The sequence below is a fragment of the Dromiciops gliroides genome, chromosome 3 (genome assembly GCF_019393635.1).
Source record: "Dromiciops gliroides isolate mDroGli1 chromosome 3, mDroGli1.pri, whole genome shotgun sequence".
Lineage (NCBI taxonomy): Eukaryota > Metazoa > Chordata > Mammalia > Microbiotheria > Microbiotheriidae > Dromiciops > Dromiciops gliroides.
Window position 1 is genome coordinate 61,163,473 of NC_057863.1, and position 20,810 is coordinate 61,184,282.

Genomic DNA, 20,810 nt, shown 5'->3' on the forward strand with positions numbered 1-20,810 from the left:
TCTATCTCACTCCAGGATACACAGGGATTTTTATTTGGTTGTTTTTATTTTTATTTTTGTCATTTGGCTTATCAGATAGCACGAGGAATATCACCAACCATATGCAAGTATGATCTTGGTCACAAGGTTAGCAAAGATGGGTCAGTGAAAATCTTAGACAGAATTTAGAGAGGCAAAGTGTCCAGGACTAGGAAGGCTATAGTCCTGTAATACTACAGTCAGATCATGTTTGAAATATAGTGATCTATCTGGTCCTGGGGTCCACATTTTAGGAAGGACTCAACATAAATCAAACAGAAGAAGAAAACCAGAGTGGTGAAGGGATTGACTGTTTTTAATCATTTGAAGGGCTATGTTGTGGGATAGAGGTTAGAATTGTTTAACCAGAGAGAACACAAATTCCTTGAAATACGAGAAGATTCCATTTTTGTCCTCAAATCCCCAGAGTCTAGCATAGAGATTGGCACATGGAAGGTGCTTTAATGGTGGCCTGATGATGAATAAATTGTTTTGTTCCTGTTGATAGAACTAGGATCAAAGTGTACAGCCTATAGAGAGAAAGATTTCAGCTCAAAAAAAGGGGGAGATTTGCTAATCTAATGCTTAGAACTATCCCAAAGTGGATTGGACTGCCCTGAGAGGTAATACTGCATTAAAGATCTCCAGAATTTTTTAAAAAATGCTCAGAATAGAAAAGCAGGGAGGCCGACATGTTTTTGAGAGAATTACATACAAATAGGACATCTTTGAAAGTTATACATTATTTTTATTATATATGTGAACGGGAAACAAGCTATACAAGAGATTTGAAGTTCTGAGTACAAACCACTTTTTATGTTCTGCTATGGAAATGGCTATATCTATTTTATTTGGTGTATGAAAGTTATTTTAGTTGAAATGACACACATGCATACACACATACACAGGTACATATACATGAATACACACACACATACATACTTATATACATACACACATACATACATACATACATACATATGGTATGTTTAAAAAGATCTTTAACCAAAAGGTGGATGATTATTTTAAAGGTTTGTTATGGAGAGGACTCTTGTCCAAGTATGGGTTGAAGTAAATGGACCTTGAATTCACTTCTAATTCTAGGATTCTGTGAATCTATGAAATCCCTCACCCCTGCTAGGAAAGACAACCTAAAATCTCTGAATTACTGTTGCAAAGTCAGTGGTATCACTTTTATAATTGAAAGGGAATAATTATTTTTACCAACTTCAATGCAAGCCCAGGTTGAGTAAATGAGTAAATAAATAAATATAGGCATAAATAATTACTATATATTTTTTCAAGATCACTGTGTATAGAAATTAGAAGAGACTAGGTCATAGTCTTGTAATCTTTGAAAGGTTGAAATAGCCTTCAGAGATCCAGTAAATTGAATCCATACCAAAGTATGCTGGAAGTTAAACCCAGTAAAGGACCCAGCCTCTACGAATAACCTACTAGAGCCAGCCTATTACAGGACACCAAGCAGTTGAGATACATTGTCTTGCCACAAGGGGGCAAATCATCCAAAGGCTATATTGCACAAAGAAGAGAATTAGAAGTAAATTAATAGCAACCCCTTTTAAACTAAGTCATCACTAAAGAGATATGTTTATAATTCTGTTCATTCTATATCTGCTCAGTATACATGCCTTTGTAAAGATACCATCAATTAGTTAACTAATAGTAGAGTGCTCATCACCAGGAATAATTTTGGGTAATATACTAGAAAGGGAGCTCTAGTAGATAGCATTAGAAACTCCACTGCCTCTCAGGAACTTGCTTTTATCCCTGATGTGAAGATGTAGCCAACTGAGATGTGAAGACCTGGTATTGGGTCAGCAGAGTAAGTTGAGATGTATCACTACATATGTAGATGCATGTTTATCTTCTGACAGACACATATACATAGTGTATGTTTATTTATGTGCATACTTGAATGTGAATTATATACAAATAGTTTAAAAATTGCTTATCTTTCAATAATACATTGCTTAGATCTCAAAGTCTTCCATAATCTGCCTTTATCCTACCTAAAATCATATCCCTAGACTTCCTAATGGTTACTTTTCAATTAGAATTATCTCTCTACTGTCATCCACACATGTTCTTAACACAGCAGCTTTGCAGATTATCTAACTAATTATACTATTTATGCCATATTGATATGAATTATGCTGCCCTTCCACTGTTTTCATGGGAAGAAAGAATGAATTAACTATACAAAGATGTTGATCCTATTTCATCCTTACAAATTTCAAATCATCACCTTTAGTTACTAAAGAAAACTCACACAAAACTATATAGACATCATTGGCAAGGTTGATGAATCTATTGGGAAATTACTGAGATGTACCTTAAGTAAGGAAACTTCTTATGTAAAGGTATCAATCTGTGAATGTCAACATATTTTGAGAAATTTGTGAAAATCTCATATTTATAGTTCACTATCAAGTTTCAAATCTGGTTTAAGCACCATTGGTTATTGTTTGTGTTTGTTATTTGTCCTCAAAGAAGACCAGCACATTGGGGTGGTCATGACTTGCAGTGAATTGGATTTAAGTAAGGGAGGGCTGTGCAAAGTCACCAACCTCATTCTTTCTTCCAGAGCCATCTAGGTCCAGTGGTAAGATGGACAACTGGACATGGCCCTAGATGTTTAAGGCATTGGGGTTAACTGATTTGCCTATAGTCATCTAGCTAGTAAGTGTCAGAGGTTAGATCTGAACTCACTTCCTTCCAACTTCAGCGCTAGTGTTCTATCAACTGTACCACCTAGCTGCCCATAAGCACCATTGATAAATGAGGACTTAGCACCTACTTACCTACCTCATATTGCTGTTTGAGTGTCTTACACAAAGGTTAGATTTGAATGGGGGCAAGTGGAGGAGAGACAGTGCCCAAGAAGAAGGTGGGAGATTAAGAACTAGACTCTGTTAACTCATTCTCCCTACCTCAATTTTAATCAGTGTCCTTTCTGGTAAAAACAATGAAGACACCCATTGACTAATTCTCTTTAAACCATTATCTAAAATGTATTTCAAAGACAACAAGTATTATATTTTATACTTCTTTGGTTTGGCAAGGTATAATGGGAAATAGAGAAAGAAGAAAATTAAAAGTAACTCAGATCATTGCATCTGGGAATCAGGGTTCAATTCTAGGCTCTAACACTTAGTGGCATCGTAATCATATCCAAGTTATTTAACACCTCTGAAGTTCAAGGAGTACTTCTATAAGATGTGAATGATAATATTTAAAGCCTATTTTGTTGTTATTAATAAAATTCTATATCAAGGAGTTATTATTTTGGAAGATTCTGCAATGTGATACAGCTTAGGTCTGGACACACAATAGGCTTTCAATGTACAGTTGTTGGTCAATTTATTTACATTTAGGGGAAATTATTTTCCTTATTTCCTTCTCAAAATATGCATGTTGGCAAGGCATAAATGTGGCCATTATAATTGTCTTGCAATTTTCATATTACTAGGATTTTAAAGATTCCACGAAGCAATAATGCCCTGTATGATTATAGATACCAATAGACAAAGTCTTTGGGACATTTTGTGTCAACATTAGAACTCTGAGTCACCAGGAATTTTGCCTATATAGAAAATTATTAAATTATATTTCTCTAGAAAGAGCACTTCTCCAAATAAATGCAGATTTAATTGATAAATAAAATTGAATATAAATATAAAGGACAATTTATTTATATTTAATTCTTTGTTCTGGAAATTTAATTCTATAAAATGGAATTCATTTTAAAAAACCAAAACATTTGAGCAAGATAATGTGACTATAAAGAAAAATAACAAAAATAATTGTTCTCTTCAAAAAAAATTTCATTCATTACTTTCCCTGAAGGGGAGCTATTTTTATCTGACACTTGAACATGTCATGGGAGAATTAGTCTTACAAATAAGACTAAAAGAACTAGTACAGAGATGAGAATATACACAAAAAGAATAGGTTGTTCAGATAGTATACTGAAAAAAGAAGAGGTAAGTTTCATCTAAATTCTTACTTCTTCAAATAACTATATGTCTCTTTGAATTTCTTATGAGAACAGCCATAAGCATTTATAATATTTAATTCACTTGTGGTCACATTTCTAGCTGTTTAGCAAAATATAAATGTTGCAAGAAATACCATTATCTTGCTTACAAATCTGGGCTTTTGTCAGCAGAACAGGACAATTGGTACACATACTGTAGAATTGTGTTATAGCAACATAAATTTAGGACTAGAAAGAAGTTAGAGACCAAAGGAGGCAGTCTAGAGAAGCAGAATGAGTGCTAAATGGGGAATCATATACTTTGAATTCCAGCTCTGCCATTTACTATCTCTGTGACCTTGGAAATTTGGGTACCTTCTATGTTCTCCAGTTCACTCACTTGTATGAGGCAGTTAGATTAGAATACCTCTGGGCTCACTTCTTGCTTTAGAGATATGATCCTGTTCAACCAACATTGAGAGGCTAAGCAACTAGATTAAGGGGATATAGTTACAGTAATAATTGCAGAAGCTGGGATATGGCCCCAGGTCCTCTGGCTCCGAATTCAGTTTCCTTTATATTCAATCACTTTATCTTCTATCTCTAGCATGATTAATATCCCATCAGTAGATATACATATTTTTACATATATGAATAGAATGTCAAAGAAAATTTCATCCTCATTGAGCTACATGATTTGAACTCAGGTCTTTCTGACTATAGACTCAGTGCTCTAGACACTGTAGGTGATGATTATTCCCAGTCATTGTCCATCTTTTCAGCAGATGAGGACACTGAAGCTCTAAATGGCTTGCAAAAGGGATCAAGTTGGAAACCAGATATCTCTTACTTGAAATTCAATGATTTTTTTCACTAGATCACTCTGTTTTGTAATTGGATATTTTTTTATCATCTTTGATCATCTTCACTGTCTAGCACAATGCTTCCACTGCATATAGTAACTCATGAAAAAATAAAACATGCAGGAAATCCTCCTGTCCCCCTTAGTCATTAGTTCCTTGTTGCAGACTATTTACTCTCAAAGCCTTTAAGATCCTTATTTATTTCTATGAAACCCAGAATGATGTTCTTTACCTAAGAGGTCATCTGAATCATTTAGCCTATCAGTCTTTCAGTCATTCAGTTGTGTCTACCTCTTCATGACCCTGTAAACCATAACATGCTGATTCTGTCCATAGAATTTCTTGTCAAAGGTGATAGAGTAGTTTTCCATTTCTTCAGTTCATTAAAGGAAATAGAAGTTAAATGACTTTTCCAGGGTCATACTGCTAATAAGTATCTGAGCCTGGATTTAATTCAGGTCTTCCTGACTCCAAGTCCAGTTATCTAGCCCCTGTAGATGATGACTATTCCCAGTCATTGTTTTGGAGTAGAGGAGACCCTAACTTCCAAAGACTGTGTCAGTGAAGTACAAGCTCTTAAAGATCTTAACAAACTGAAAATTTTTCAAGCAAAAGTCACTTACATACTTGTTCAAGGACTATATTACCTAAGTTACTAGCTCACCACAATGGATGGCCTATGAAGTATTGGGATTTTGGAGTAGCACAGAAATTAATCTTTCCATCTGGTAAGGGATACTAACAACAATATCAGAAGGAAAATCACCATCAATGAAAACACCTATCTTTTGAAATATTGAAGAAGGCAATGCCTTAAGTTGCATTTTCAGCCTAAGAAAATGCTTGCATGGGTACTTCTCCAAGCATCCTTTCAATAGGAGTGAAGAGTCACTCAGCTCAACCTTCTATCACAGTCAAGGGGAATCACAGAATGAACTCACGTTAATTGCTTCCGAAAATGAGTATCTCACTTGAAAAGAACATTAAGAGACTGATCATTTCTTCAGAGCTTTGTCAGGCTGAAAGAGAAGAAACCTGAGAGCAGCAGGGAGTGTTTTTGCTTAATTGTTGTTTATTTTCATTCCTAACTCTACATGGGTCCAGTGTGTTATTTTCATCACTTCAAAGAAAACATATGATGTCCTTTATATCTGTGTTCAATTCTATTTATCAATTAAGTATTTTAATATGACAAATCGTCAACTTAAAAGCATTGGGAGTTTAAATTTGAGAATGGGAAATCTAATTTTGAGTTATTTAAGAGCTTTATCTCCTTCTGTCTTAGTTGCCAGGAAATGTGGAGCCAAATTCAGTACACAATTTTAGTATTTAGTTAATCTCAGGAGCCTGGTTACATCCACACTTTCCCTGTTCTTTATTCATTTCCATTCTGTTTTTATCCCTAACAGTCTTATTTTGCTCATGTTCAATCTCCTATGTCATTTCATATCCATTTGGAAATGGGCAACTATAATTAGGCAAAACTACATATACATACACACATATATGTACACACATACACACACACACACACACACACATATATATATATATATATCACATACATATACACATATAAGTTAGTATGATTCTATATCTGTGCCTTACTATGGCACAGAAGAGGCTAAGTTTTCAAAAGCTATGCCAGAAAATTTGGGCAGAGCTCAGATATGGGAGAGAAGCAATGTGGTACAATGGGAAGAACAAAGAAATCAGAACCAGAGTGCTTAGGCTCAAATTCCACAATTACATTCCCCAGTCTTAAATTTCAACTTCCAATGGTTTTAAGTTTATAATTTGTCATATTAAAATATTTAACTGATAAGTAAAATAGAATACTACCACTCATCTGTGTGACCTATATGTACTCCATAGTGGATGTATACAACTCATCTTAGGGTCCTTCTCTAGATATTTTCAAATAATAATAATGGAATCCTGGAAGATAACTTATCAAATAGGCCAGTTCAATGATTTTATTTTGTCCTAAACATATAACCGTATAAGACAAAGTTTAACTATTTGTTATAGGCCTGGCAATTGAATAAGGAAAATCTGGATTGATGACAAGTCTCTGATAAAAAATAGCTCTCTGACAATGGGCAAATAATGTAACCTCTCAAAAACTCAGAGCGCAGATGGTTGTGAGATTAGCATTAGTGGAAGGAAGCTAAATCATTGATTAAGGAGTATTTCAAGTCAAAGAAATCATCATTTCACACCTTACCATCTTCTCTTCACCCCACCCCCACAGTGAGTACAATAAAGAAATGTGAATGGATAAATCTTTTCTGCTTTTGAATTAAGCCAGAGAAGTTTATGCTTGATTTTTGAAGCCACCATTTTGTGAAACCAGTTCATGAGAACACAATAACCACTTATCAAAAGTTAAGTTAATGAAGTTAATTATTACATTTTACCTGAGCTGCTGTTTCCTGCTAACAAGGTTGGACTAACAGATGATCTTCCCAGTCTACTGGATGTTACTGGTGGCCCTGGTGTTCCATCCCATTCCTGAGCTTTTATTGGCTCTCTAGAGGAAGATGCCCCATGATGGCCTCTCTCTTTGTTTTCCAACTTTGGTAGTGGTTCTGTACTGTGGCTTCTTATCTTCAGCTCATCTGTTGGTTCTACAAGATAAACATAATTCATATTAAATGATAAAGGAATATTTTTACAAAATGAAAAGAGCAGGATCACCAAAATACTATAAAAAGTAATTTAATCCTAGAATATGAATTTCTAAAGGTATTTTAGCATCATTTTTAAGAGATTAAGGAAAGATTGGAGAAGATTATTATTGGGGCGTGGCGAATGACATTGTTAAATTTCACAACACCTGAGATGACTTTTCTGTGATTATGGACTGAAATATTTTATAAACACAATTTTGTCTTTAGAATAAAAGAATTAATATTTTCCTTAGTGTAGAATTTTTTTTTCTAATTCCTTATTAGCAGCCTTACCCCATGTCTCCCACCAAATGCCTCTTTGCCTCTGCCCTGAAGCCTGCTAGTCTGATTGATGTTTCTTGCTGAACCATAGCTCATGATGTGGCCTTAGCTATGTTCAATTCACTCCTTGGCTGGATTCACTTTCCAGGTTTCACTACCTTTCTGTCAGCAGGCTTGGACCCAGCAGTTACCCTTTTTTCTCCTTTCTCATTCCCTCCTAATTTTTTTTTGTCTTCCCCCCATTAGAATTTAAAGTCCTTGAGCGTAGGGCTTTTCTTATTTCTTTATATGTTTATCATGCTTAGCACAGGGTCTGAAATACACTAAGCTATTGATTAATGTTCTAGCTAGCTAGCTAGTATCCATTTTAAAATAAGATCTAAATGTTTGAGGTCTACATATTGGGGTTAAGACAGACCCTAATTAAAATTTGGAGCTTTTGCAACGTAATGGAGACAAGACATACAGATTTTTTAAAGATGATTCATCAATATATAGTGTTTGGTGGGATTGGAGCCGTTCCCATGGAACATGCATAGGAATGTTTAGATATCCTGGTCTCTTCCCATGTGTGCTATAGCCCAAGGACATGCATGATTAGTAGCTCCTCTTTGTTCCCTATGATAGGTAGGTTGTGTCAAAGAAGCTTGGCAAAGGAGACAGAGAAAAGCTGTCTTCTAAGTAAGCTAATTAAGGGATCGAGGAGAAAGTCATACTGCTTTCATTTCAATTCTTTGTTGAGACATAGCCAATGCTATTGGGGCATAGGAAGTATGTTTCATTCTAACTCCCCTATGCAATTAAAAATATAGATCTGAGGAGTAAAATTACTTTGAAATGTTCTTGGAAGTTACTTTTGGCTTATTAGTAATATAAAGTTTGGCTTGCCTGTCCCAAAGTCCTTCAGCAGTTCTATAAAATCATAATATTACTACCATATAGTTATGTGATCATGGGCACGTCATAATTTCTATGGGTCTCAGGTAACTCATCTATAAAATAGAGAGATTAGACTAGATGGTAACTATTAATGCATTTTATCATTTCTTATTCATTGTGTAAGCCCTTAAATTTTATTCTGACCATCTCCCTGTGAGCTTATTACAAATCTTTGTCTCCTTCATGAATTTAAGCCAAAGAAAATGTAGGATCAGAAAAGAACATCAGAGTTTTCTATGCCATTTACTGAGTTTCAATGAAAATGTACAGTTTCTAAATGCTTTTCCCTCTAAGCTTAACAAGCAATCTGTGGTCTTCTAGATCATCTACCAGATTCTCAATAGATCTTTGAGACACTAGTTATTTTTTCCAATCCTGTTATTTAAATTTCAACACTTATTAGCTATATAGTTTATGTAATTATATATTTTTCAAAAGTTTTATTCCTCTCTCCTCAGATACCAGTCCTGAATGAATATTTGGCCAAGAAAAAGAAAGAAAGGAAGGAAGGAAGGAAGGGAAGAGAGAGAGAGAGAGTTAGAGTTAGTTTTAAAACAACATTTGTTCCATAATTATCACTGGAATTTCAGACCATCCTTAAATATGAGACTCAATTGATAAAGTTCAGGTTAACCCACTGTTAGTTATGTTCTTTGTTCTAATTTAATTGCTTTCCTATGCATGCCATGGGCTTGTCACTTAAGTCTCAAGTCTAACAAAACAAAACCTAAATATAGCACAGAAAAAAAAGTCTCTTTTCCTCTTTTTTTTTTTTAATTTCACGTCCCTAAGGTTAGTATGCTGTGAAGTTTGGCAAGTATCCTTAGAGAAAGTTAAGCAAGAGAAATAAAAATATAGTACAATCAAGTTTAGGCCTCATTGACATTACTATTATTGTTATTATTTTCATTGCTATTTTCTAAATGAAGAGTAGTTATTTAAAATCTATGAGATGAGGACATTGCAATTTTATAAGCAGAATAAATAAGGTTACATTTATGATTTATAGCACATTTACATAAGATTTGTTTTCCACTCAAAATGAACTTTAAAGTATTTGGAATACCTCTTAATAGATAAAAATGGAAGTCATATAGGCTTATGAAGAATATATTTGACATAGCACATTGCAATTTAGAAGAAATCTGTTCAGAGGAATTTGGGGGATGGTTGAAATCTATTTTTATGACAATTGGTTCAGTCTCAAGCAAAAACAAAAACAAAATCATTGGTAGTAACAAGAAATTTCTTAAATAAAAATTGTAGAAATAATTGTAGAGTTCTTTGAAAATCAAAAAATCTAAAAATCATGGGGCTTATCTTTTTTCCTGAAATGGCAATTATATCTAATAGATTGTATCTTCTATTTTATTGCATTCATCTTAAAGTCTAATGGTAGTATCTATCATTCAAAATTTATCCTTTTCCATTTAACATCTCCTTGAAAATCATACCACAATTTATCCTCATGTAAAGCAGGGAACCTTGTAAATGCCATGCTAAGCAAGAAACCAGAGAGGGAAATGGCTGCTTTAGAGAGAGGATCATTCATTATTTGTTAACATAACCAAACAATCTTGAATAAACAGAAAGAGGTCCCATGAAATGCTGCTCCAGTTTCCAACATCCAAAAGGATTCATTTGCCACATCAGTCAATTACTTCTAGAAACAGCTTCATGATTTGGGTAAGAGGCTTTTATGTTTGTGATTTGTAACTGCAACTACCACTTGAAATTTCATGGTCACACACAGGGATCCCTTAGTTACAGAAGATGTATTTTAATTGTCCATAGCACAGTAGGGATCAAAACGACCACGGTTCTGGGGGTTGACCAGCATTTGTGCTCATTGCTTGATGCAAATGATTCCTCTAAATTTTATCTTCTACGTCCTTTTTGGTTTAATCAGAAGGATCAAAGTTTCTCCGTTTTATTCCAACCACTGAAAAATGGAAATGATGAAAGGCAATTAAAATTGATTAATTGAATAAAAAGAACAGCATTATTAGGATAACTGAAGCATTGTGATAGGAGTGGTTGATAAAATGGATATTATAGTCATGGGATTATGGAATGTTCATGATGGAAGGGACCTTAGAGACAGTTTAGTAGAACTCCTTCATTGTATGTATTAGGAAACTGAGGCCTGGAAAGTTGAATTGATTTGTCTTAGGCTGTTTAGTTGTTTAGTGGCAGAACCAAAACTACAGCCCAAGGTCTCTAGACTTCTGGTATAAAAGCATTTTCATCAATCCACATTGATGAGTCATCACGCACTTAAATGTAAGGACATTTAATGATTGCTAGCATTTATTTAGTGCTTTAAGATTTGCAAAGCACATAAAAATTCAATTTGATTTCACTCAATAAACATGTAAAAACACCTACAGTGTGACAGGGATTCTGCTAGCTTCTAGAGATAAAAATAAGAAAAAAGAAAGATGGCCCCTGACTTCAAAGAGTTTATAATCTGGTGGGAGAAGACAACATAATGAGAGAACAACAACCTGGTGCTGGAAACAAGTGTGGGATAGAAAAGTGGAGAGTAAGTTGGAAATTCCTGATCCAGCCCTCTATCATGGGGTTGTTTGGGAGGAGTTATAGTACTCCACACTCCAGCCATCCAATAAGAGGTAGGAGGAAGCTGGGGGAGTTGGGAACATGTTAAATATCCAAAGCTAAATCAAACAGAATGAAGATGAGATTTCAGATGACCAGCTTATCCTGGATGGGGCATCATGTTCCTTAGAGTTCTAACCAAACACATATTCAAATAATATCTCATTTAATCTCACCACACTGGGAGGTAAATATAAATATCCTCAGTTGAGGAAGCTAAGGAAGATAGAGATTAAATGTCTTTCCCAGAGTTTGCATACTGATTTGAACTCATGTTTTCCTGATTCCAGGTCTAGCACTCTGTCCACTGAGCCACATGTGTGCTTTCTAAAGATAACATAGAAAAAAAGCAAACTGTACTACCTTTCTGTGTAAGAAATCACATTGCTACATGTGTAGTATGAATTAATCCATTGAATCAAAAGATATTTTCAGTAGACTATCCAGGTGATGGACCTGGAAGGAATAAAAAGGAAAAAAAAGCTATAAATAGGATTCAAAGGATTTGTGTTTGAAACCTCAATCTGCCTCTTCCTTTCTCTGTGACCTAGGGTAACATATTTAAGCACACTGGGCCTCAGTTTCCATTCCATGAAGAAGGTTGGACTAAAAAGTCTCTAAGTCCCTTTGGTGACAGGAAGATCTTGATTCAAACTCTGACTCTGAAACATATTAGCTGTGTGGTCAAGTAATGTTATCTCTCTGTGCCTCAGGTCACTGACAGTTCACAATCTGCTTTGATGGAAGGTATCCCAGAATTCCACATCAGATATTTTCCATACTAACGAGTTCACTTATTCCCTGACAAATTCTTACATCGAAGGAAGGATCAAAATGACTTTGCAAACTGGTTTCTGATTGATCTTGCTGGGTAGAGATGCCCCAGAACTCAAGTAATAGAAATTTATCATCCATATTGATCCATGCATAGAACAATTTAAGTCCTATGATCTGAAATCCTGAAACTATTGCTGAAAAATATCACACTAAGCATGAAATATAAATATGTAGTATCATAAAAATGCCAAGAGTAGCGTGAGAATCTAATAGCTTTTGCTTCTTAACCCTGATGTGAAAAGAAAAAAAGAAAAAAAATCTAATGTGTTATATAAATGAAAATCACTATTATTTCCCAACCTAGCTCTATTTACTATGAAATGAATTCTAATCAGAGCCACCCATACCACCTAGAATCTTTTTAAATGCCTATTTAATTTTTTAAAAATCCATTTTATTTAACCTTAAATAGGATAAAATCTTCAAATTTTCTCTTCCTCCCACTACCTTAAGAATCTTTAATTTTGGTGGTTTAGAATCTTCCAGAGTAAGGACAACATACACTAATGTAAGTCCACCCTGCCTTTGAAGCACTATATAAGAGAAATTAAATCACTTGTTTAAGGTCACATATTGTTGTTTGTCCTTCATTCTCCAAGAGGACCATGACTTTAGGAGGTCAAGACTGGGAATTAATTGATTTAAGTTACAGAGGACTATGCAAAATCATCACCCTCACTCTCTCCTCTAGAACCATCTGGGTCCAGTGGCAAGACATATATCAGGATGACTGGAGATGGACATGAATATTTGAAGCAATTGTGGTTAAGGGACTTGCTCAAGTAGACAAAGCTAAAAAGTGTCTGAGGTGAGATTTGGACTCAGGTCCTCCCAAATTCAGTGCCCTATCCACTGTGCCACCTAGCTATCACATATCATAAGCAGGATTTGAATAAAAGTCTGCTTGATTCCAAGTCCAGCATTCTATATCCACTGTGTATATGTATATGTATTTATATGTATGTGTAGACTTAGCCCTACAGCTTCATATCAAGATAGTAGAGAAAAGGCATAAAATTAAAGTAATTCAGAAATGAGAAAAGTATCAACAATTGACTAATAGTGTTATAGAGATAGTAGCTAAAGGATAAGTAACTTGCTTAGGATCACATGCACACAAATATATATATATGTGTGTGTGTGTATGTTTGTATACACACACATTCACATGTAATGTGTATATTATACATATAATATATACATAATATGCATCACATGTATGTATTTGCAAATGTGGTATGTGTATTATACCTATATTTCTGTATGTACATATATGTATATGTGTGTGTTCCTATATATGTGTATATGTATGTTTATGTGTATATGACACCTCCTGGTATTTGTGGAAAATATAGGAATGTCCCTTGGGAATCACCTATCCATCTAAATGAATTTTTGCATCTGGTCTGAACTTTAATAGATAACCTCATTTGCCTTTTTCAGAACTTTCACACAGGTTCAGGATCTCTATAACTTGTACAAATAATTCCGCGAGATTGAGGAGAAGACAAATTTCATGGATGTTGGTCTAGATCTCCCTGATTTATACATCACTTTCTTTTGAGGTATTTCAATACAGTGTTATTGGGAAACTAATAAAAGCTCAAAAATGAAAATCAGATTGGATTGGACTATAATCTCCAGCAGCACATTTTGTGGTCCAAATCATTGTTATTGAGTGATATTTATCAGCGACTTGGAAGCACAGCAGGAAACAAAGAAGGTGCCCAGTCATTTTTCCTAGGCCTGCTACGAAAGCTCACTTTTACAAGCTTAAAGATTAAGAGTTGCTAGAATAAGAAAAAGAAAAACCAGCTTAGAAAGAAAAAGTCAGAGAGTTTTATTTCCTTCACTACTTCAGTCAATGGATGTGTTTCTATTTCATTCAAACCCTGGAAAGAAGAGAAATGACTGGAAATTTGCCCACTGGAGCAAGGCTCACAATGCTTTTTCCATATCAAGCAGTGGGAAAGATGCCCTTAAGCCAACTTTTAAAAGATAGATTCAGTTTGGAGAGAGAGAGAGAGAGAGCGAGAGAGCGAGAATGCTCTATGATCTCAAGATGGAAAGTTTCAGATGGAGAAACACCTTAGGATAGGGCAATGGAGGTTTGGGTTAGGAAGGGCAGAGCCCTAGAGTTCACACTGGGCTTGACCACTGAACAGAGGAAGTCAATCAGTTGTCTTATTTTAACTAATTATTTCTATTATCTAGATAGCGTGGTATAATGGGTAGAGATCTAATATGAGAGTCAATAAGACCTGGTTTCAACTCCTTCCTAGGATACATATTGTTTTTTTGTGACCCTAAGTTAGTCATAAGTACCTCTATATGAGTATCAATCCATTGCTGATCCTTGTCTCATTTATAAGGTGCCTTCAGTTTGTGCCTCTTTGTCCATTGTCTTGAAATGAAACTGTAGAGAAGTCCTTTTCAATATCTATAACCCAAGCTCCACCATCTGAAGAGGTATATATAATCTGATATCATTGCATTTCCCTCTCTTCCCACTCAATCAACATAAAACACTGAGGGGAGGGACTCCAATTGATTGGTTTGTTTGAGTGAGCAAATTCTCTGGTTTTATCCCCTTTGAAATCTGCTGAATTAAAAGATATTTTCTACTCCTATCTCCACAGTACTCTCTTATCTATTCATATTAGACATATTCCCTCATAGTCCATATCTCCTCTCTGGTTTCATTGTGCTCCTTGAAAACCCCTTGGACTTTCTTTCCTTTTGAAACTTCATCTTATATGTCTCCATTCACCCTATTCCCACATTGAACCCAACCTGTAAAAAAATTTAAAAAATAAACAAAAATAAGCAAAACTTACAAACTATACCTGACTCCATGTGCAACATTATATTCCCACAGAATTCTACTATCCCAGAGAGGAGTTAAATGGATCTTATCATCTTTTCTCAGCAACTAAGTTTGTTCATCACAATACATTTAAGTTATTACTATTAATCTTAACCCTATGGTTGATCAAGTCAGCTATGCACTGTACCCTCATTATCCTATTGCCAGTCATTCCTTGTTAAACCTCATTGCTACTTTACTTTACCTTTTGCTTTCTCCATTCATATTCACAGGCTCCTGAATATTACCTGATAAAGTCAAATAACCCTTCTGAGTAGGTCTGGTAGGTCTGCTACAAATTCTTATCTAAAGTCAACTGGACCCTCACTAATGCATAATAATCATTGTCGCTTGAAGACATGAATGATTATTTATCAAAGTACCCAGAGACATTCTAAACCTTTATTCCTAAAGCTGTGTTGTAGCAACACTGACCCCTCCCTCTTAATAGTGGCCTTCACCTCTTATTTAATTGTATAAAAACCAAACAGACCCTATCTTTTGAGAGCACCATCTTCTCTTCTATATGTATTGATTCTTAGTATGTATAACATAAGACACTTGAATAAGAAACTAATATGTGTTTTTCTTCCTTGGTATCTATCAGAGTACCATGTGCACAGCAGACTTTTAACATATTTGTTGAATTATTGGAATGAATTCTAACAAAATGTAACACTGGTTAAAATAGGGAGCTTTCAAGTCACAAAGCTAGTTTTATAGAAAGACAGGCAGGGAAAGACCTATAGAATAGCTCCTTGTTATTCAGTTGTGTCTGACTCTGTGTGATTCACCATTTGGGTTCTCTTGGCAAAGACACAAGAGTAGTTTTCTATTTCCTTTTCCAACTCATTTCATAGATGAGGAAACTGAGGCAAGGGAATTTAAGTGACTTGCCCAGGGTCCCACAGCAAGTAAGTGTCTGAGGCCAGATTTGAACTCAGGAAGATGATGACCCCAGAACTGGCATTCTATCCACTGTACCACTTACTTTAGCTGCCCCATGTAGCTTATAACCCATCTGAATCTTAGTTTTATATGAGTTATTGCAGTCAAAAATATTCATCACCTGTTGTCCAATCTGTTGTTGATGGGTCTTTCTGCAATTAGCTATGTTGGGCTTTGGATGGCAGCCTGTCACAAGGTTCTTCCCAGACCCTGTCTAGATAAATAGAACCAGAGCCCAAACTAGGGCTTGGTGACCACAACTTTGACCTAGGTAGATGGATTTAGGTGTTAACTACATTTGCAGTCTCTTAATAGCTTCGAAGCAACAGTGAAATGTCTTTAAGTGATAATAAGTAGTGCAGATGAGATGCTAGCATATGGTGGAAGAGAATACACTGCTATCCCATCTGGACTTGCTTTCTCCTTCCCCATGCAGTAGCCTTGCCAGCAGCAGCCTTTGCACTCCTGTCCCAGGGTGAAGTATGAGTGGAAAAAAACATCCCTTTATGTAGTCACTTTGTTTACAGAAACAAGTGGGAATCTGGCCTTTCTGTGAAAAGCTGGAAGTAACAGGTCAGTAAATGAATATTTATTTATTTAAACATGCTATTTATCAGGCATTGTTAAATTCTAGGGATGCAAAAAGAGATAAAAGGTGGTCCCTGCCCTCAAGGAGCTCACAATCTACTGAAGAAGATAATCATCAAGCAAATACATCTGTTGTTCAATTGTTACAATTATGACCTACTCTTTATGGCCCCTTAAGGGGTTTTCTTCAGAAAGATATTCTAGTAGTTTGCCATTTCCTTCTCCAGCTCATTTTACAAATGAGGAAGCTCAGAGAAATAGGGTTAAGTGACTTGCCCAAAGTCAAACAGCCTGTAAGAATCTGAGGCTGGATTTGAATTCAGTTTCTTGACTCTAGGCCCTGTGCTCTATTCACTGCTCCACCCAGCTGCCCTGCCCGGTATATATATATACAAATAAGCTATATGCAAGATTACTAGGAAATAATTGAGCGGGAAGGCAAAAGAATTAATCAGGGTTGGGAATGGATTCCTGTAGTGGGTAGGATTTTAACTAAAACTTGAAGGAAACCAGGGAAGCCAATAGGTGGAGAGGAAGAGGCAGAACATTCTAACCTGGAAGACAGCTAGAAAATTCCCAGAGTCTAGTGACCAGAGAGAACAGGTCATTGTTATACTTAGGCCAACACTGGGCAGCATCAGGTTCCTAGAAACCCAAGTTAGGAGTTATCTAATATCTAATGAGCCTGTACAACTTCTCTTGTAGGTCAGTCCTAAATATCAGCAAAGAAATGACCTGAGTGTATGATTCTTCTGAATTATCTCCAGGTATCCCATCGTCTTGTTTCAAGGTAACTTGAGACATGCATCTGGAGTTTTGTATCCATTTCCCATTGTCACAGTGTAGGAAAGATAAACTGGAAAGTGTCCAGAGGAAGTCTTCCAGGATGATGAAAAGCCTCTAGTTCATACAAAAAGATGAGTTGGAATGAATGGAGATGTTTATCTTAGAAAAGAATTGGGGAGGGGCAGCTAGGTGGCACAATGGATAAAGCACTGGCCCTGAATTCAGGAGGACCTGAGTTCAAATCCAGCATCAGACACTTGACACTTACTAGCTTTGTGACCCCAGGCAAGTCACTTAACCCCCATTGCCAAAACAAACAAAAACAACAACAAAAGAAATAAACTAAGAATTGTGTTCTCAGTAGCTAAAAAGGGTTAACAGAGAAACTAAGACCTGAGTAACCAGAGGGTTTGAGTCCCTATCAACCAACAGAATCAACAGAAGCTTAAACAGTAGCCAAGGATTAATATTCCTGGATGACAGGAAACAGAAATTGTACCTAGAAACCTGGTCTTAAAGTAAAGAGATTTTCTAAACAGAGAGACTCTTGGAGTCTGACAAGTTTAAGCATGTTTTAGGAATATGAGTAGAAAGACCAAATATGTCCTTAAATTCACCTTATGACATTTAAACTCCCAAAACAGACCCCTAGTGAGAAAGGTACCCACATTGGAGGCTATCTTAGGACTCCAGGAATACCAAAATAGGATGTGAACCTCCCACAAGGAAGAGATTAGGATAATGAGGAAGTAATCTACATTTTTCACTATAAATATAACCATTTTCATCTCCCTAACCAAGACACCTTTCTCCTTTGGGGTGTTCTCCCTGTGGTCATCACAGTCTTTTTTTTTTTTTTTTTTGGTGAAGCAATTGGGGTTAAGTGACTTGCCCAGGGTCACACAGCTAGTTAGTGTTAAGTGTCTGAGGCCGGATTTGAACTCAGGTCCTCCTGAGTCTTTTAATAAAACCTAGAAACTGAGTCACTGAGTCTTGTAATTCTTTGGGATGCTTCACAATCAACTTGATCAATTAAATCCATCCCCACTTCATATGCACTTCTAATTATTTACCAGCTGAAGAAAAGTTTTCCATTAAAAATAATATATACCATTCCATGAAAGTGGCAATAATTTTGAATTTTTTTAAAAAATATAAACAGATCATATAATCTCAGTCTGATGTCAAGAGTCATTGATTGAGAGAAATAAAGGTGAGGTGATATTCAAAATTCATGCAACAACTACTCCATTGTCAGAGCTGAAAAGTCTGCATTTTGAAACTGAACGTCATTATGGAAAGCATCCTTATTGTTCAACAATTATTTTTTTACTCCAAAATAGTGTATGAAAATGCAAATATCTAGCTATAATTCATCACACTAAATGTTTATGGCCAGAGTTCACTGGAGCACCAATCCCTATGTTACCGTGCTAATGCTTCAAGCCCTGCCCCATGTAATTTTCTTTCTCTAGGTGGGATGATGCTATTCATTGAGGTAAAGGCAATCTAAGGCCCAGGTCTTCACACTTGGGAGAGGAAAATGACTGAAAAATCTCCCAGAGTGCACATAATTCTTAAATAATTGACCCATGCAATTTTTGTAAAGGGAAAGCTTTCACAACCTTGTAGGTTGTACATGTGCAAAGCTTTCAATAGAATCTGAAATCTAAGTGACACTGATGTGCTGTATAGAAATTTCTGCTCCACCCAAAAAAAGAAAAAAGAGAAAGAAAGAAATTTCTGCTCACAAATTATGCCGAGTGACTCAATGAACAGGCTAACCATGTGGTGGGGATGCTCCAGAGCAGTGGTTCTCAAAGGGACCACTGAGGATTTGGGGGACACTGGCAGAAAGTCCTAAAGATCAAATATATTTTTGTAATGATACAAAGGTATTTTCATTTCTAATATAGTGAATATGGAAAGGCATAATTTACACTTTGGAGGATGCTCAAGAAATTTTAAGAATATAAGGGGGTAGGGGGCAGCTAGGTGGCACAGTGGATAAAGCACTGGCCCTGGATTCAGGTGGACCTGAGTTCAAATCCAGCCTCAGACACTTGACACTAGCTGTGTGGCCTTGGGCAAGTCACTTAACCCTCATTGCCCTGACCAAAAAAAAAAAATGTACAAAGAATATAACAGCGTCCTGAGAAAAGTGTAGCTTGCTAGACACAGATGTACAAGCATATTGTTTGCAGGGGCTTCTTGCTAATAGTTAGACCTGACTTTTGAATTCCCAGTTTCATGTTTTAATTGGTGTTAATCAAATAACTTATGATACACACTGATGTTTGTCCTGCAGTATAGAGTGATGGAGAGTATTGAACTATGAGACAAGGGAGAAGCGTTTTACTCCTAGCTCCCAACAGCTGGGTGGCACAGTGGATAAAACACCAAGCTTGGAAGTGGGAAGATCAAACCAAAGTTCAAATCAAATCAACCTGACTTCAGACATTTATTAGCTGTGTGACCCTGGGTAAGTTACTTCACTTCTGCCTGTTCCCATTTCCTCAACTGTAATATAGGGATAATAATAGCACCTACCTCCTGCCATTATTTTGAGGATTAAAGGAGACTTCATTGTAGAGAGCTTAACACAGTGACTAACACATAGTAGGCACTACCATGGTGACTTTGAGATACCTCAGTATCTGTATCTATAAAATGGAAGTGGTAGACTAGATAAAGACTAAGGCCCTCTTAGCTCTGAAATTTTATGATATAAGTAAATGAAAACTCTGTGTGTGTGTGTGTGTATGTGTGTGGTGAAGAGAGAGAGAGAGAGAGAGAGAATTTCATTGTGTTGACACTATTCACTTTTTTTTTCTTTCACTACTGAAAAAGGGAATCTATTACAATGAAAATTTGTCCTCTTAAAAAAAAAAAACCCAACATATATTAAGGTCTAAATAAAAGTCATCTTCCCTAGGGAGAGAAGAAAGATGGCTCAAAAACATCGATTACCTTTTCCTTTGTGAGATACATGGACAATAATACAGACATGACTCGATGAAAGGGAACCAGGGCTACGGTAAAATAATAATAGTCATTATATAAAGCTCTGACCATCCTGACATGGAGCCATGAGAGCTTAATTACAAATCTAATCTCAGATACTAACTGAAACAAGTTATTTAACCAGCTAACCTTAGTTTTCTCCTCTGTGAAATGGGGATGATAAAAGCATCTACCTCATGGAGCTGTTGTAAAGATTAAATGAAGTACACGGGAGCTTCCAATGCCTCCTCCAGCTTCCCAGAACTCACTGACAATGATGCCCTGACCAAGCCTTCTCTTCCCAATGGACACTTGCCCAATCCCTGTGACTCCAGTCACAAGTCTGCAGCCTGTGAGGAAGTTTTCATGTACACAGAAATGTGCCATTA

At 36.0% G+C, this 20,810-nt stretch overlaps 1 protein-coding gene across 1 annotated transcript in view; it reads right to left on the reverse strand.

The window, feature by feature from the left end:
* The window catches only part of NYAP2 (neuronal tyrosine-phosphorylated phosphoinositide-3-kinase adaptor 2), a 338,177-nt gene that overhangs the window by 73,936 nt on the left and 243,431 nt on the right, over window positions 1-20,810 (reverse strand). The window contains 1 exon segment of the mRNA XM_043997634.1: window positions 7,302-7,511. Coding sequence (XP_043853569.1) covers window positions 7,302-7,511 — 210 coding nt within the window.